At 37.5% G+C, this 14643-nt stretch overlaps 1 protein-coding gene across 1 annotated transcript; it reads left to right on the top strand.

Moving 5' to 3' along the window:
- Positions 11253 to 14281, top strand: LOC18788351 (protein TIC 22, chloroplastic). The gene is made up of 8 exons (XM_007225561.2): positions 11253 to 11809; positions 12047 to 12106; positions 12271 to 12345; positions 12864 to 12911; positions 13261 to 13320; positions 13430 to 13501; positions 13596 to 13631; positions 13721 to 14281. The coding sequence occupies exons 1-8, from the start codon at positions 11414 to 11416 to the stop codon at positions 13811 to 13813; spliced, it is 840 nt and encodes a 279-aa protein (XP_007225623.1). The 5' UTR covers positions 11253 to 11413; the 3' UTR covers positions 13814 to 14281.

Below are 14643 nucleotides of genomic sequence, written 5' to 3'. Positions count from 1 at the left end.
GCTAGCACTGTTGCACTCTCATCCTCTCTCCACTGTCTAATACTTTACTTGTTCCATCTTTATCCACTAAATTGTTGTCAATTAGTCAGCTTACTGAACAATTGAATTGTTGTGTACTCATTTACCCGAGTTTTTGTTTGCTTCAGGATATTCACACTAAGGAGATTCTTGGTCGTGGTACTAAGAGATGGGGGCTATATTATGTCGATGACTTCAGTCCCGGCGTGGCTAACAGTGTGACACATCCCTTTGATAGCAAACAAAAGCAAATCTGGTTGTGGCATCGTCGATTGGGACATCCGTCTTTTAGTTATATGAAGCATCTTATACCAGATTTATTCTCAGGTTTCAAAGACTCCGACTTCACATGTGATACTTGTATTTTGGCCAAGAGTCACCGTGTGCCCTACCCGTTGAGTACAAACAAGTGTACTACTCCATTTACATTAATTCACTCTGATGTCTGGGGACCTTCGCCTATCACTGCTCCTTCTGGTGTTCGATGGTTTGTCACATTCATCGATGATTGTACACGGATGACATGGCTTTATTTGCTGAAGAATAAAAACGAAGTATTTTTCAGTTTTCAGTCCTTCCACAAACAGATGAAAACTCAATTTAATGCTCAAATCCAGATTCTTCGCTCAGACAATGGTGGAGAATTTGTCAATCATGACTTTCAGACTTACTTCCAACAACATGAAATTATCCATGAGACGACTTGTCTTCAGACACCGCAACAAAATGGTGTTGCTGAACGAAAGAATCGACATCTTCTTGAAACCGCCCGAGCACTTCTGATTGGCGCTCATGTTCCTCGCCATCACTGGGATGATGCTATTGTCACTGCAGTTCACCTGATCAACCGCATGCCTTCTGGTGTATTGACCTTTAAAACTCCTTTACAGGTGCTTGCGCAACACAGACCTCTGCCCTCTGTTTTGGTACTCACACCCCGAATCTTTGGATGTGTGGCTTTCGTTCATCTCCACAAAAATCAACGTAGCAAACTTGATCCCTGTGCGCTTCGTTGTGTTTTTGTGGGTTATGTCACTCATCAGAAAGGTTACCGCTGTTATCACCCTACTACCCAACGAACCTATGTCACTTTGGATGTGACTTTTCTGGAATCTGAGCTGTTCTTCCATGACCATCATCCAATTCTGCGCTTCAGGGGGAGATACGAAGTGAAGAACAGAATTGGAGCAACTTGGAAAACAAAGACATTCTCCTATGTACAGAAATGATTGATCATCCCGAGTCTGGAGCACGAGAGTACTCTCTGTTGAAAAGTGACCAATCGCCCATTCATAGCGATCAATTGCCTGACCCACCTGATCCATGCGAAGATATTTCTGATCCGAGTCCTACACCTACAGACAATACAGAACAACAAGATGAAGACCCCCCTTCTAACTCAACAGTACCAACAGACCAATCTCCTGAGAATATCCTTGAGGTAACTACTCCTACTAGACTTGTGCATTTAGATGATAAAACTATTGGATATCAATTACCTTTCAGGCAAAATCGTGGGAAGCCACCAAACCGTTATTCACCGAATATTGGCAAGACATCCAAGTATCCAATTGCAAATCATGTATCCACTGAGAAGCTGTCTGAACCACTCAAGGCTTTTGTGCATCAGTTGTCTGCTATCCATATTCCAACCAAGATCTCTGAAGCATTGAAAGATCCTAAGTGGGTCCAAGCTATAAAAGAGGAGATGAAAGCTCTTGAGAAAAATCAGACTTGGACATTGGAAACTATACCACGAGAAAAAAAGACTATCGGATGTAGATGGGTGTTTACTATAAAACACAATGCAGATGGATCTATCGAGCGATACAAGGCAAGACTTGTGGCAAAAGGGTACACACAGACCTATGGTATAGACTATGAAGAAACTTTTGCACCAATTGCAAAGTTAAACACCGTCAGAGTCTTATTGTCCCTTGCAGCTAATTTGGATTGGCCACTACACCAGTTTGATGTAAAGAATGCTTTTCTACATGGCGAACTCACGGAGGAGGTGTACATGGACATTCCTCCTGGATATAATACTACTCAGACTGGAACAGTTTGCAGGTTACGAAAAGCATTGTATGGATTGAAACAGTCACCACGTGCATGGTTTGGACGGTTCACCATGGCAATGAAGAACAATGGTTTCAAACAGTGCAACTCAGATCATACTCTATTCTTGAAACATCAAAAAGGGAAGGTAACAGCATTAATAATCTATGTTGATGATATGATTATTATTGGGAATGATAAACAGGAAATATCACAGTTACAAGACTATCTGGCTACGGAGTTTGAGATGAAAGATCTAGGTGGACTCAAGTATTTCTTGGGAATTGAGGTGGCTCGATCGCAGCAAGGCATATTTCTCTCTCAAAGGAAATATGTCTTAGACTTGTTGACAGACACAGGAATGCTAGATTGTAAACGTGCGGACACTCCTATTGTTCAGAATCATCATCTTGGAGAATATCCGGATCGAGTTCCAACTAACAAAGAAAGATACCAAAGGTTAGTGGGAAGATTGATCTATTTGTCACATACTCGACCAGACATTGCTTATGCGGTGAGCGTTGTCAGTCAATTTATGCACTCTCCAAGTGAAGACCACATGAATGCAATTCTTCGGATACTTAGATATTTGAAGTCTGCACCTGGAAAAGGACTTACGTTCTCAAAGCATAGTCATCTAAATATTGATGGTTATTCAGATGCAGATTGGGTAGGTAATGTAACAGATAGAAAATCCACATCGGGTTACTTCACATTCGTGGGAGGTAATTTGGTGACATGGAGGAGCAAGAAACAGAATGTAGTAGCTTTATCCAGTGCAGAAGCCGAGTTCAGAGGCATGACTAAAGGGATTTGTGAACTTCTTTGGTTAAGAAAGTTGCTTATTGAACTCGGGTATAAACCTACGTCCACAATGAATCTCTTTTGTGACAACAAGGCTGCTATAGCCATTGCACAGAATCCGGTTCAGCATGATCGTACTAAACATGTTGAGGTGGATCGACACTTCATCAAACAGAAGCTTGAGGCTAAAGTGTTTCAGTTTCCTTTTGTGAAATCCGAGGATCAATTGGCGGATATTTTGACAAAGGCGATTTCCAGTAAAGCATTCCACAATTCACTGGATCAGTTGGGCATTGGCGACATCTATGCACCAACGTGAGGGGGAGTGTTGGCGTGACTTGTGGATATTGACTTACTTTCCTTACACATCAAGAATTCCTATTATAATTGTAATTGATTTACTTTAATTCCTGATTTCCTACTGTAAATAGATTTAGGAATTTATTATTTACTTGCCCATTCAGATTTCGTTGTATTATAAATATGACCTCCTACAAGGAGAAGAACACACAGAAAATTCCCACAAACAAATATTCTCTCATAATTTTCATATTTTAGCAACGCATATATGTACATACACAGAGACATTATATTACATGATCACAGACTACTCAGTACAGCAAGCACAAAAACTAAGCCTGCCGTAGGTCCTACGTGAAGAATTCTAATTCTTCATAGTTTATACCCACATTTCAAAGCATAGTTGAGGAGATCGGTGAACTCCTCCATAGAAATGAACCCGTCCTTGTTGGCATCGGCGTGGCAGAGGGCTCTCCAAGCTCTGAAAGAACCCCAACGCGACCCGAACTTGTCGAAGGCTGCCTTCAGCTCTTCCTTGGAAATCCTGTCATCTCCATCTTTGTCCAATCTTTTGAACTCAGCCATTACCTGCTCCTTTGTCCATGGAATTTGGACCTTCCTATAAACAACCGCGTCCTCCATGTTGTTCCACAACTGAACAAGGGTCTCCCTAACCATATTTATCTTCAAATTCTAGCTTAGCTTCTGTGAAAAACTTGGGTTACTTAAACCTAATAAAAACCAAAATTTTCAGGCTTGGATCGAAAGACCCGTAAAAGAAACACCACAAGAAAAGGGTTTCCTTGAAAAAAAAACACTACAAGAAAAGGGTGCCTTAAACAATGCAAGAGAGAATGTTTGGACTTGCAGTGTAAGATAGGTTAGAGAGTGGCAGTTATATAGCAATATTGTGCCGGCTAGGGCCCCCTTAGCTATCTGTTTTGAATGAAATAAAAGTTGACAATTCCCATCCGTCCATGAAATTGGAAGATTACGGTTCATTCAAAAAACCAATAGCATATATGATATATCCATTAATTTTGTGCGTGCACGGAAAGCATGGAACTTTATTAAAGAGATAATAGATTCTTTTGCTTGACTCGGGTCAACTAGCTAGGTCTTCGCTTTGGTTTCTACAACCATACTGATCACAGTAAAAACATTCACACAATTTGCCGTTTATCCTTCACTTGCATTGCAAAAAGATAATTATCACTAGATTAAAGGCTAATTGGTGCGGATTATAAAATTATATTAAATCGGTAATACTTAATAGGGGATATCTAAAATATAAGCAATTTTAATTGTTAAATCACATTGCGAAATGAGCCGAAAAACGAAAACAACTAAAAAAGTTTCCACATAATCAGATATCTCATTCATCAAACCTTTGCCAAAGAGGGGGAAGCAAAAGCTCACCTCCTTCCTTCGCTAGCATACACACATATATGTATATATGGCTGGAACTAGTAGATAAGTAATTAAAAACTCTTATACATACACACATACACACATATATATTATATTAATTAGTTGACTAAAACCCTTCATGTGCTTCTGAGTTAATCAGAGTTTATAGCCACGTTTTAGGGCATATTTGACAAGGTCGTTGACGTTGAGGATGGACCTGTCTTTGCTGTTGGTATCTGCATGGCATCGTGCTCTCCAAGTTCTGAAAGTGCTGAAACGCGACCCAAGTTTATCGAAGGCTGCCTTGGCCTCATCTTTGGTAAGTCTGCCATCTCCATCCTTGTCATAACCTTTGAAGAAAACCAATAATTGCTCCTCAGACCAGAAAATTTGGACCCTGCCCTTCTGCTCTGTGATATTAATAAACCCCGGAACAAGGAGATCTCTTACCATATTGATCTTAATTCCAAAGCAACGCACTACAAGAAAGAAAGATGTAGCAAGATGCTTGTTTACAAAAGGGGTTAGAGGCTTATTATATACCACTTAAGTATAATTGAAGTAATATTTAATTATGTTATTGAATTAAATAATATTTAATTATTCCCATCCCATGAGAATGAAGAAATAATAATTTCTATAGATGGTTCACTCAATAAATAATCATATATAGCATATATTTGTAGATGTATAATGTTGGGTGAGTAGCATTACTCTTGATAGATTCTTGTTTGACTTGGTCAAATGGGTTGTTTTGAAAGTGCTGATTTACCATAGCTAGTCGTTACATATGTACATGTATATCTTGGATTGGTGAGAATTAGAATCTAAGCAATGTGACCACGGGGGGCCTGAGAAAAAAGATAGGCATCGATCTGATCAATGGGATTCTTTTCGCCGGCCTCTTCTTCTGGTCCTCACCCATAGAATCCACAATTTTATACCAAAATAGTTTGGTAAAATATAGATATCAAGAATCTTAGAGATACCAAACTTCAGTCCTAACCCGCCACATCGTTACCACTCTATTATAGTAGGCTTTTTGTCAGATGCTGGATATATGGAAAGTTGTCGAGTATATCGGCTGGCTCCCCTACTATACGTACCTTAAAAATAATTTTGATAAATGATTTGAAAACAAAGCTTATTATAGTCACGTGTTATCGTTTCTTTTTTTTTTTTTTTTCTGTTTCTCATATCCTGCTTGATGTAGAACACATGACCGAGTTGATCGAGAAACAGTTGGACTGGCGCGCACATCGTCGCGACAACAAAGTCCAATATGTGCAAGTATGAACTCCGAGTTCATAATCGGGCTCATGACCTATCATTTAGAATAGAACGACGTGACAAATGTAACTCACTGCTTTGCTGTGACGTATGGACTATTTTAGTCAAATTTTATCATTTACTTTGACTTTACAGCGTTTAAAATTTCTAGAATATTTTGGGAAACTTTTATTATTTTCATTTTTGTTTTCTAATTAGCTTTCCTAGCAAGTCTAGGGTTTCTCATTAGCTTTCCATGCAATTCTAAGGTTTCCCTTGTATAAAAGGAATGTGGAGCATCCTGAATTATCTATCTTATTATCAATCAAATACCTTTGAGTTTTACTCAATTTTCTGGTGGATTCCAGTTTATTGACAATAAGTGGAGAGATCCTAGTTTTTTAAACTCATTATGAAAGGCTTTCATCTCCATTGATAGTCATTATAGCAAAGGAATTGCTTCACTCGTATATCAATATGGTTTTCTTTTACTTTTATATTATGGATTTTCATGTCATGATCACTTCAATTAGATAAACATCACATATATATAACCAGGGTTCTAATACATGTACACTGGCAAAGAGGGGCAACACAGGTCACCTCCTTCCTTCGCTACTACGTATACACATAATCGTATATATAAAAAGAGCTACATATAAGGCTGATTAATTAGTACAAGGACTAATTAATCTTGTACTTAGCAATCAATAACTTATAGCTTATAACGGCACTCAAAGAGATAGTTAACAAGGTGATCGTCTATAGAAATCAACCCGTCCTTGTTGGAATCTGCATGGCGTAGAGCTCTCAAAACTCTTAAGAAGACACAACGCGACCCAAGTTTATTGAGAGCTGCCTGCAACTCCTGCTTGGAAAGCTTGCCGTCTTTGTCCATGTCAAAACTTTTCAACAAATCCTCTACCTGCTTCCTACTCCATACGACATAGGCCTCCTTCACCATCATCTCCGGAGGAGGAGAAGCAGGGACGTATCTAACCATGATATAGTTAATAAGAAAGGCTTCGCTTTGCCGAGGGACTTGAACTATGTGATTTAGATGGTTAATTATACTTAATGGGGCTCAAAGTTGATTTATATAGGGCTCTCCTCTCTGGCCCTGTGTAATATGCACAACTCGCCCGACTTTGTAAATGTCAAACAAAGTAGGGTAAATATTCAGATATGCTCACTTATGCTCATATTTTATCATATTATTATTCTTCTCCAATATGTAGGTATTTATACAAGTACAAAAATGTGTTAACTCTAAATAAAGTAGGAAATATATCTAAATTACAATAGAAAATCGGGGCATCCATTCTAATTGAACAATTGAATCTCGTAGATGAATGAAATGGATGCCCCCAATTATATCAATAAATAATCAAATCCCAAAAATATAGAGGCTTTCTATACATATCTTAATTTTCTGCGTGAACATGAAGCATGGAACTTTTCAAAGAGAGAGTGCCCAGAGATGCTTGTTAGTCAAAAAGGTTTATATTTATTGATTACCACAAGTGCCAAAAGTTTGTAACAGTAAAATGCTTCATCTGCCAACTTGTTTTTCCGCAACGATTTGAAGGGAACAATTCAACTTTTGGGTTCGTGAAGCCTCTTTAAAAGGTTCACTCACAATATGCAGATGAAGTAAATTAAGTAAGCTTAGTCTTGTAGGCCTAGGGCATCTTAATTTTGAAAAAAAAATTATAATATACTACGATAGCGGGTAAAATTACGTGATACATCTCGTACATGTGTGTTTCTATCTTTAGTAATCTGCCAAACTAATAATTGGGATTGATGCGAATCAGAATCGAAAGGCTTAAAACAATCTTTCTTAGAAAAAGGAAAAAGAAGAGTGGGGAGAAGCAATGGAACAATTCATGATCGACCTTCTTTGAATAATATAATTAGGATAATGATCGAGCAATTGCATTATAAAGATACAAACCCAAGATATTTTTACGATCATTCATTGGCATGAAAGCTTTTACAACAATGTATATCTCATGAAAAATCTTGTAGAATAATAGTTTGGTAAGGCCCTATATGATCTTGGAAGTGCGGAAGGCATAAGGTTGATAAATATGAAGCTGGTTTTATGTTTCTATATCTCCAAATATGCATGGCATTTATATGGAATATTCTGGTCCCTATTACTATCTAACCAAAGTTTTTCCTTCTTTTGATCTTTGACAAGATTCCAATTTTTCAAACCGCCCGTCGCACCAACTCCATCGGTGATCAACAATTTGCATGTGACAAGTCACACTCATATATTCTGTCAATGGATATATATATATATATATATATATATATTAGGTTTTCATTCATAGATTATTTTTATAAAAAATTAGACAAATTAGAAATCGTTTCGACATTCAATTGTGTCTTACAAAATGGTGCTTCAAGAAAGTACTAAAATTTTAATAACTCAATTGAGTGGTCAAATGATATCGGATTCAAGTGATTTTTTTTATAGAGATGATCTTTGAATGAGTATCTACAAAATAAACGGTTTGAATTAGTGAAATACAATCCGGAGTGGGGCTTATAAGGGATGTCCCTTAAATAAGCTTATTTGAAGAATCTTTCAATGAAAGCTCTCTGTATATATATATATATATATATTTATTTATTTATTTAAATACAGTCGATAGTCTGTCAATAAATGCTAGCATTCATGATTAATTCAATCATATTGATATTCTTTGTACGTTAATACATTTTGGATCTTAATGTATTTGAATACCAACTAAATTCATATTGAAAATAAAATCTTTAGATTTGAAATGCTAAAAACATAGAAACAAGAACTAGAATATGGAACATATTGTTGTTGTTGTTGTCGTCCTTGTAAGAATAAAGCCAAGTTTGGTTTGGTAATGCCTCAAAAGATCTCACATCGAATAAAAGTGAAGGATGTATATATCATATCATATCATATGTACGTATGAGCTTTTGGTTATCCTTGACGTACAAGTTACAAGTTAGTTTGATTTCTTTCGATTTCTTTTCTTAATTCCATTGATAATCAAGAATCAAGATTCAAATGTGATATTTTTAGCCGAATGGATAGGGACAAGCATCACCACTTCAGAAATTAGATGCCAAATGGATAAGAGTGTGGATGTGAAACCAAAAAGTACTCACAATCCACTCCCATCACCCAAACAGGTTGGGGGGGGTCCTCTATCATCTTTAATTTATTCAATACAATCCATAAAGTAAGTAAATATATTGTGACCGAATATTAGATAATGATAAACTAGTAAAAAAAAAGTACTATATGAGGAAATTAAACCTTACAAAAGTTCAAATATAAATTTGGAAATAACAATAACTAATCTTTCTAACTGGGCTACTCATGAACTGTATGGATTGATGGTGGAGTGGACCACTAATTACATTTGAAAGTAGAAATTTATTTAGCCCAAGTGAAAAAAAATTCTGGATTATGCTGGCTAATTGGGTACTGACTTCTGAGTTGAAGATTGGACTTAAGCTAGTATGGTTTGGAGGATATGCGCCAGTTTCCATAATTATGACTTTACCTGTGAACTTGCTCAGTAATTGGATTTTTTTAAAAGTACAATCTAAATTATAGAGGAGAGGTTTCTCAAACACACGTACATAACTAAGATGCCATATGAGTTCGAACCTAAGATTTTTAATCTGCAAACCAATACTCTTTTTCATTATAGTAGACCCGATTGGCGCTCACTAATAATCAATTTTAAGTTAGACTTACGTGTCCTAATTTAGCAGATTATTCATTTTAATAGTTGAAGAAATAAGAACAAAACCTTTCTTTACAAATGTATGAGAGTATACACGCTTAATTGCCATATTAAGAGCAAGGGTTTTGAGGAAAGGTTATTGGACACCACAAATGGTATATATGGTCTTAGTTATTGAAAAATTAGATAAACATTATATAGATCATCACAATATTCATTTATAATGAAATTATTTCAGTACCATATAATAATTTATCGACAAAAAAGGATACGGTCGCCTCATTCCTTCACTACTCTACTACACAAACATTTTTTTTTCTTTCCTAACATGAGTAGAAGAAGTAAACCAAGGCCGACAGACTGTAGAAAATAATTTAGAGTTCATAGCCACATTCTAAGGCATAGTTGACAAGGGCTTTGAACTCGTGATCATTAGAAATGAGGCCGTCCTGATTGGCATCTGCATAGCTTAAAGCTCTCCAAGCTCTGAAAGTGCTCCAACGCGACCCAAGTTTATCGAAGGCTGCCTTCAACTCATGCTTGGAAAGCTGCCCGTCCTTGGCAAAACTTTTGAACACTTCCACCACCATCTCCCTGCGCCATGGAACATGAGCCTCCTTAAACTTAACCTCTTCCCTAATGGAAACCTGAGGAACCATGCCCCTAATCATAATATATTTGCTTGAAATTAATTGTTCTAGACACTGGAAGAAAGGCTTATAGCTTAGCCTTGTTGGCTGATTTATATAGGCCTCTCCGTCTGGCCCCATTGTATGTGTTATGTTCCACCTTGCATATATTCTACTGTACTACACACACTAAAATTTTGTTTCACTTAACATCACTTGATGAAGAATATAAGTTTCAGATCGGAAATTTTACTAAATAAAATATAACATATAATGAATGGTTTTGTCACTAATATCCCGAGGCATTTTGTGATAAAATCTCACACTTATTGGACTTCGTAGGTAAATTTGAGGATAATATTAGTATTACTAGTAGTGGGGGGCCGCTGACCCGTCCCTCTAAAATTTAACATTATTTTATTCAAATGCATTCATAGATCAGTGGAATTACAAATAATTGAACAATTAAATCCCAAAAATCAATAGATAGAAGAATAAATAAATCGAACACAAGATCTCGAATGCATGTATGAACGCTATTAATCACTTTTGTAGATGCTTTCACAAGAAAGAAATGCTAAATAATACATGCTTTCCTTTCCTTGGAGATGCTTGTTTGAAAATGGTCAAAAGGTTTATGTATATTTATTGCTCCAAGGACCAAAAGTTTATAACAGTAAAATGCTTCATCTGCCAATAGTGGCAGTGATTGAAGGGAAGAATTCAACTTTTGGGTTTGTGAAGCCTCTTGAAAGGGTTAAAAGGGACATTATTGGTACTAAAGTGTAATCAGTATAATTAAGTGCTAATAACATATTATATTTTTATAATCAGAAATTAATCTTTCTACTTGAATTCCAAAATATATGGAGCCAGAATTGTGGCTGTTGGGCTGCAGAGGTTGGATTAACTGAGCTTCTGAACTGTATGGGTTGATGGTAGATTGGGCCATGGGTTGGAATATTTAGCCCAAAAAACCTTATTTTTTGGATTGGGAAAAGAAAAAGAACTACGAACTCGTTCGGTTTGATAGCGGTTCTCACAAGACGCAGCGCAACGCAACCAAAGGAAACCCTCTCCTGAAACCGCTACTTCTATAAACGTGTTTCGTCAAAATCAGCCTTATCAAAACACCATTTTGCTCTGCTTCTCTCTCACATAGTATACTGAGACAAGACAATGGAGTCCCCAAAGCCCTACGGGCGCTCAAACCCTCTGCTCTCACTCTCCACTTTCATACACCAGAACTGCCTCCAGCTTGGCGCCGAGCTCTCCAGCCGTCTCGAAGACACCAAGCGGCTCGCCGGAACCCTCGCCGGAAACTTGGCGCCCTCGGCGAGAAGGCGCATGTGCTCGGCTCCGGTTGCTCCGCCCTTCGCGTGGCTGTCTCAGAGCAATCACGCCTTGGCCGCGACCATCAGCTCGGACCACGTGGCAAAGAGCCTAGCCGGCACGGCGGTGTATACGGTTAGCAATTCGAACAATGAGTTCGTGCTTATCTCTGATCCCAATGAAGCCAAGTCCATTGGCCTCCTCTGCTTTCGCCACGAAGATGCCGAAGCCTTCCTAGCTCAAGTTAGTTTTTTTCTTTTTCTTTTTTGGGGAGGGAAAGCTTATTAATGTGGAACAATTAGTTGCTTTTAGAGCTTAATAAGTTGGAGCAATTAGTTGCATTTAGGCTTATTTGAGTGTAATTGAGATGCTTTTTTAGTTTTTCAACCAAAGAAAAATAAAAGTGTTGAGTAAATTGGGACTGTTGAGAAGTTATTGATTCGAAGTTTGCGTGTGTTATTTTGTGGTTTGGATTTTCAGGTTCGGTCGAGGAGAGAGTTACGAAGTGCGGCTAAGGTTGTCCCGATTACTCTCGACCAGGTGACTTTTCGGAGCTCAGCTGTCTGAAATCTTTGTAATGGTAGTTCTAAATTGATAATGCTGGTTAATTGGGTACTGAGTTGATGTTGGAACTAGTATCAGATGGGAAATTAGTTTTCATATTATGACTTTGCCTGTGAACTTGCTCACTCTTCATCTTGTAGGTATACATGCTGAAGGTTGAAGGAATTGCGTTCCGGTTTTTGCCTGATCCAGTGCAAATAAGGAATGCACTCGAGGTTCGTTTCTCTAATGTTTCTACTTCAAGAATGTCCTTTGGCTGTGTCGCATGCTATAAGCCATGTCAGTGCCCCATCTGTTCACGTAGTATAGCATTTACAATATTTTGGTGACTGTCTGTTGGCATCTTTTTCAATTTGTATTTTCTTCTTATGTGAAACTATTGACCTTTTTATTTAATTCTTATGGTCTTATCATCCCAAATAGCCATGTGTGCTATACACTATACAGGAAATCCTTTTGCGTTAGAAATAGTATTTAGAAGAAAATTTAGGAATTGATGTCATTGAGGCCCGCATATAAACACTTTTTAGTGCTGATGTTCAAGTGCATAGTGGGAATGAGGAGCTTTGATAAAATGGATATGTCAGATGCAACATGTTAAACTGTGTTGTGATAGAAAATCGACTGCTTGTCCTGTAAAAATGGACTCTATCTGCTAAAACAATTCAAACTGCATATTTATTTCCTGACTTAATTATTTCATTTCTGAAACAAGCTATTTTCTGTTTTGTAGCTCAAATCTGCTGACAGGAGTGCGTTTGATGGAGTTCCTGTTTTTCAGGTAGGCTAGTTTTGTATACTTGTTTATTACAATGGCCTTATTTAATTGCAGGAGTACTTCAAAACATGCAACCATTGAGTAGGATGATCCAGGAAATGAACACCTCCAACTTTGTAACACATAATATGGATGACTGTAGTTCACATATGAGTAGTGCATTTGCATTGTATGTTGAAAAAATATAAGTTTAATGTAAGTGCCCAGGCAGCAGAATTGTACATTGTTGTCCTCAAATCTAGTGCAATTTTTGGGCATTATTTGGGTGATCCTCATGCAGTAGAATTGATTGTCATGGTGCTTGCTTGTGTGTGAATATGGAATGCATCTTATGAGTAATTTGTGTTTACAGTCGGACCTTCTGGTTATGAAGAAGAAAAATAAGCGTTACTGCCCAATATATTTCACCAAGGTGGGTTTGAATTTCAGGCCTTGAGCTCTTGTTGATGTGTTACTTTGTTAAGTAACTAGCATTTAGGAGATTGATTTAGCCGAAGCTAAATTTTGTTTCCACTATGCAGGAAGATATTGAAAAAGAATTGTCAAAGGTCTCTAGAGTGTCCAGAGGACCAGGGGTTTCTCAACATATTATGGTATTATATAAAATAAAGAAACTTCTTTAGATATTTGATAATTCTTCCCATTACATTATTGCGTTCTCATCATCTCATTAAAATGTGTCAACAGGTTGGTAGTTTGGAAGATGTTTTGAGAAAAATGGAGGTATACAGTCTCGTTCCTGCAAGAATTACATGTTCTTATGTTCCTACTTTCTAGTATCTTTGCTGATTTTTTTTGTAATGTGAATGCAGTTAAGTGAAAAGAATTCAGGCTGGGAAGATCTGATTTTCATTCCACCTGGAAAAAGCTACTCCCAACACATTCAGGATGTGGTTAAAGCCTGAAGCCTACAAAGTCCGTCTTCAACTAACCATACAAGGATTTGACTGGGCAGTGAGCTCAATAGCATGTCTCCAGAAGTTCATAATAAAGCAGGTCAGAGCTAGAGGCTTGTAGTTGGTCAATGATATGCAAAGGGAAGCTGAGGTTGGAAGAGACAATAGAAAAATGGAACAACCTGAATATGTTTTGTTGGAGTTCGGTGAATTGCCAACAGTGGAAGGGGGTGGAGGTTGGCGAATTGCCAAACTGTACTTGTACAGCTTTATAAATTTGATATCATTGTTCTCTGGGGAGTGTATTAAAGTTTCTGATTTCATAGAGGGGTTAGAGTCTTCAACTACTTAAACACCAAGTTGCTCTTCGACCCCTGTGTAACACCATGTTGAAAGTCTTCGTCTAATTTAGTGTCTGGTAAAACGATGGTGTTTGGACTTTAAGGATTGTTGTGGAAATGGGCCGAAACTTGATAACCAAATGTCCAAGAAATTTGTTTTTGTCCAAAAAATGTTAAGCTTGATTATCCATGAACATGAAAAAAAGTTTGCCGCATAATAGAAATGTCAACCACCAACCCCCAAAACCGACTTATGCAAAGTTTGCTATGGGAAAATAGTTTGCCACAAGGAAATTTCGCTTCCGGTGTAATATTATATGAGAATTTGGTGTTTGGGTTTTGTATGATTCTATCTATTTGGTGGTGCGTTGAATTTTCGCAGCTTTCGTCATTTTAGGTACTGGGAAAATGAAGGGAGTGGAAATTGGGTGAAGTTTCTAGAGTAGAGGGTAGGGGAAGGAAATGAATGTTTAATTTGTCCTCCTGAATACAAGCTCA

The sequence above is a fragment of the Prunus persica genome, chromosome G1 (assembly GCF_000346465.2).
Source record: "Prunus persica cultivar Lovell chromosome G1, Prunus_persica_NCBIv2, whole genome shotgun sequence".
Taxonomy (NCBI): Eukaryota; Viridiplantae; Streptophyta; class Magnoliopsida; order Rosales; family Rosaceae; genus Prunus; species Prunus persica.
The sequence above is the reverse complement of the archived record's forward strand: the minus strand, read 5'-3'. Positions and strand labels throughout refer to the sequence as shown.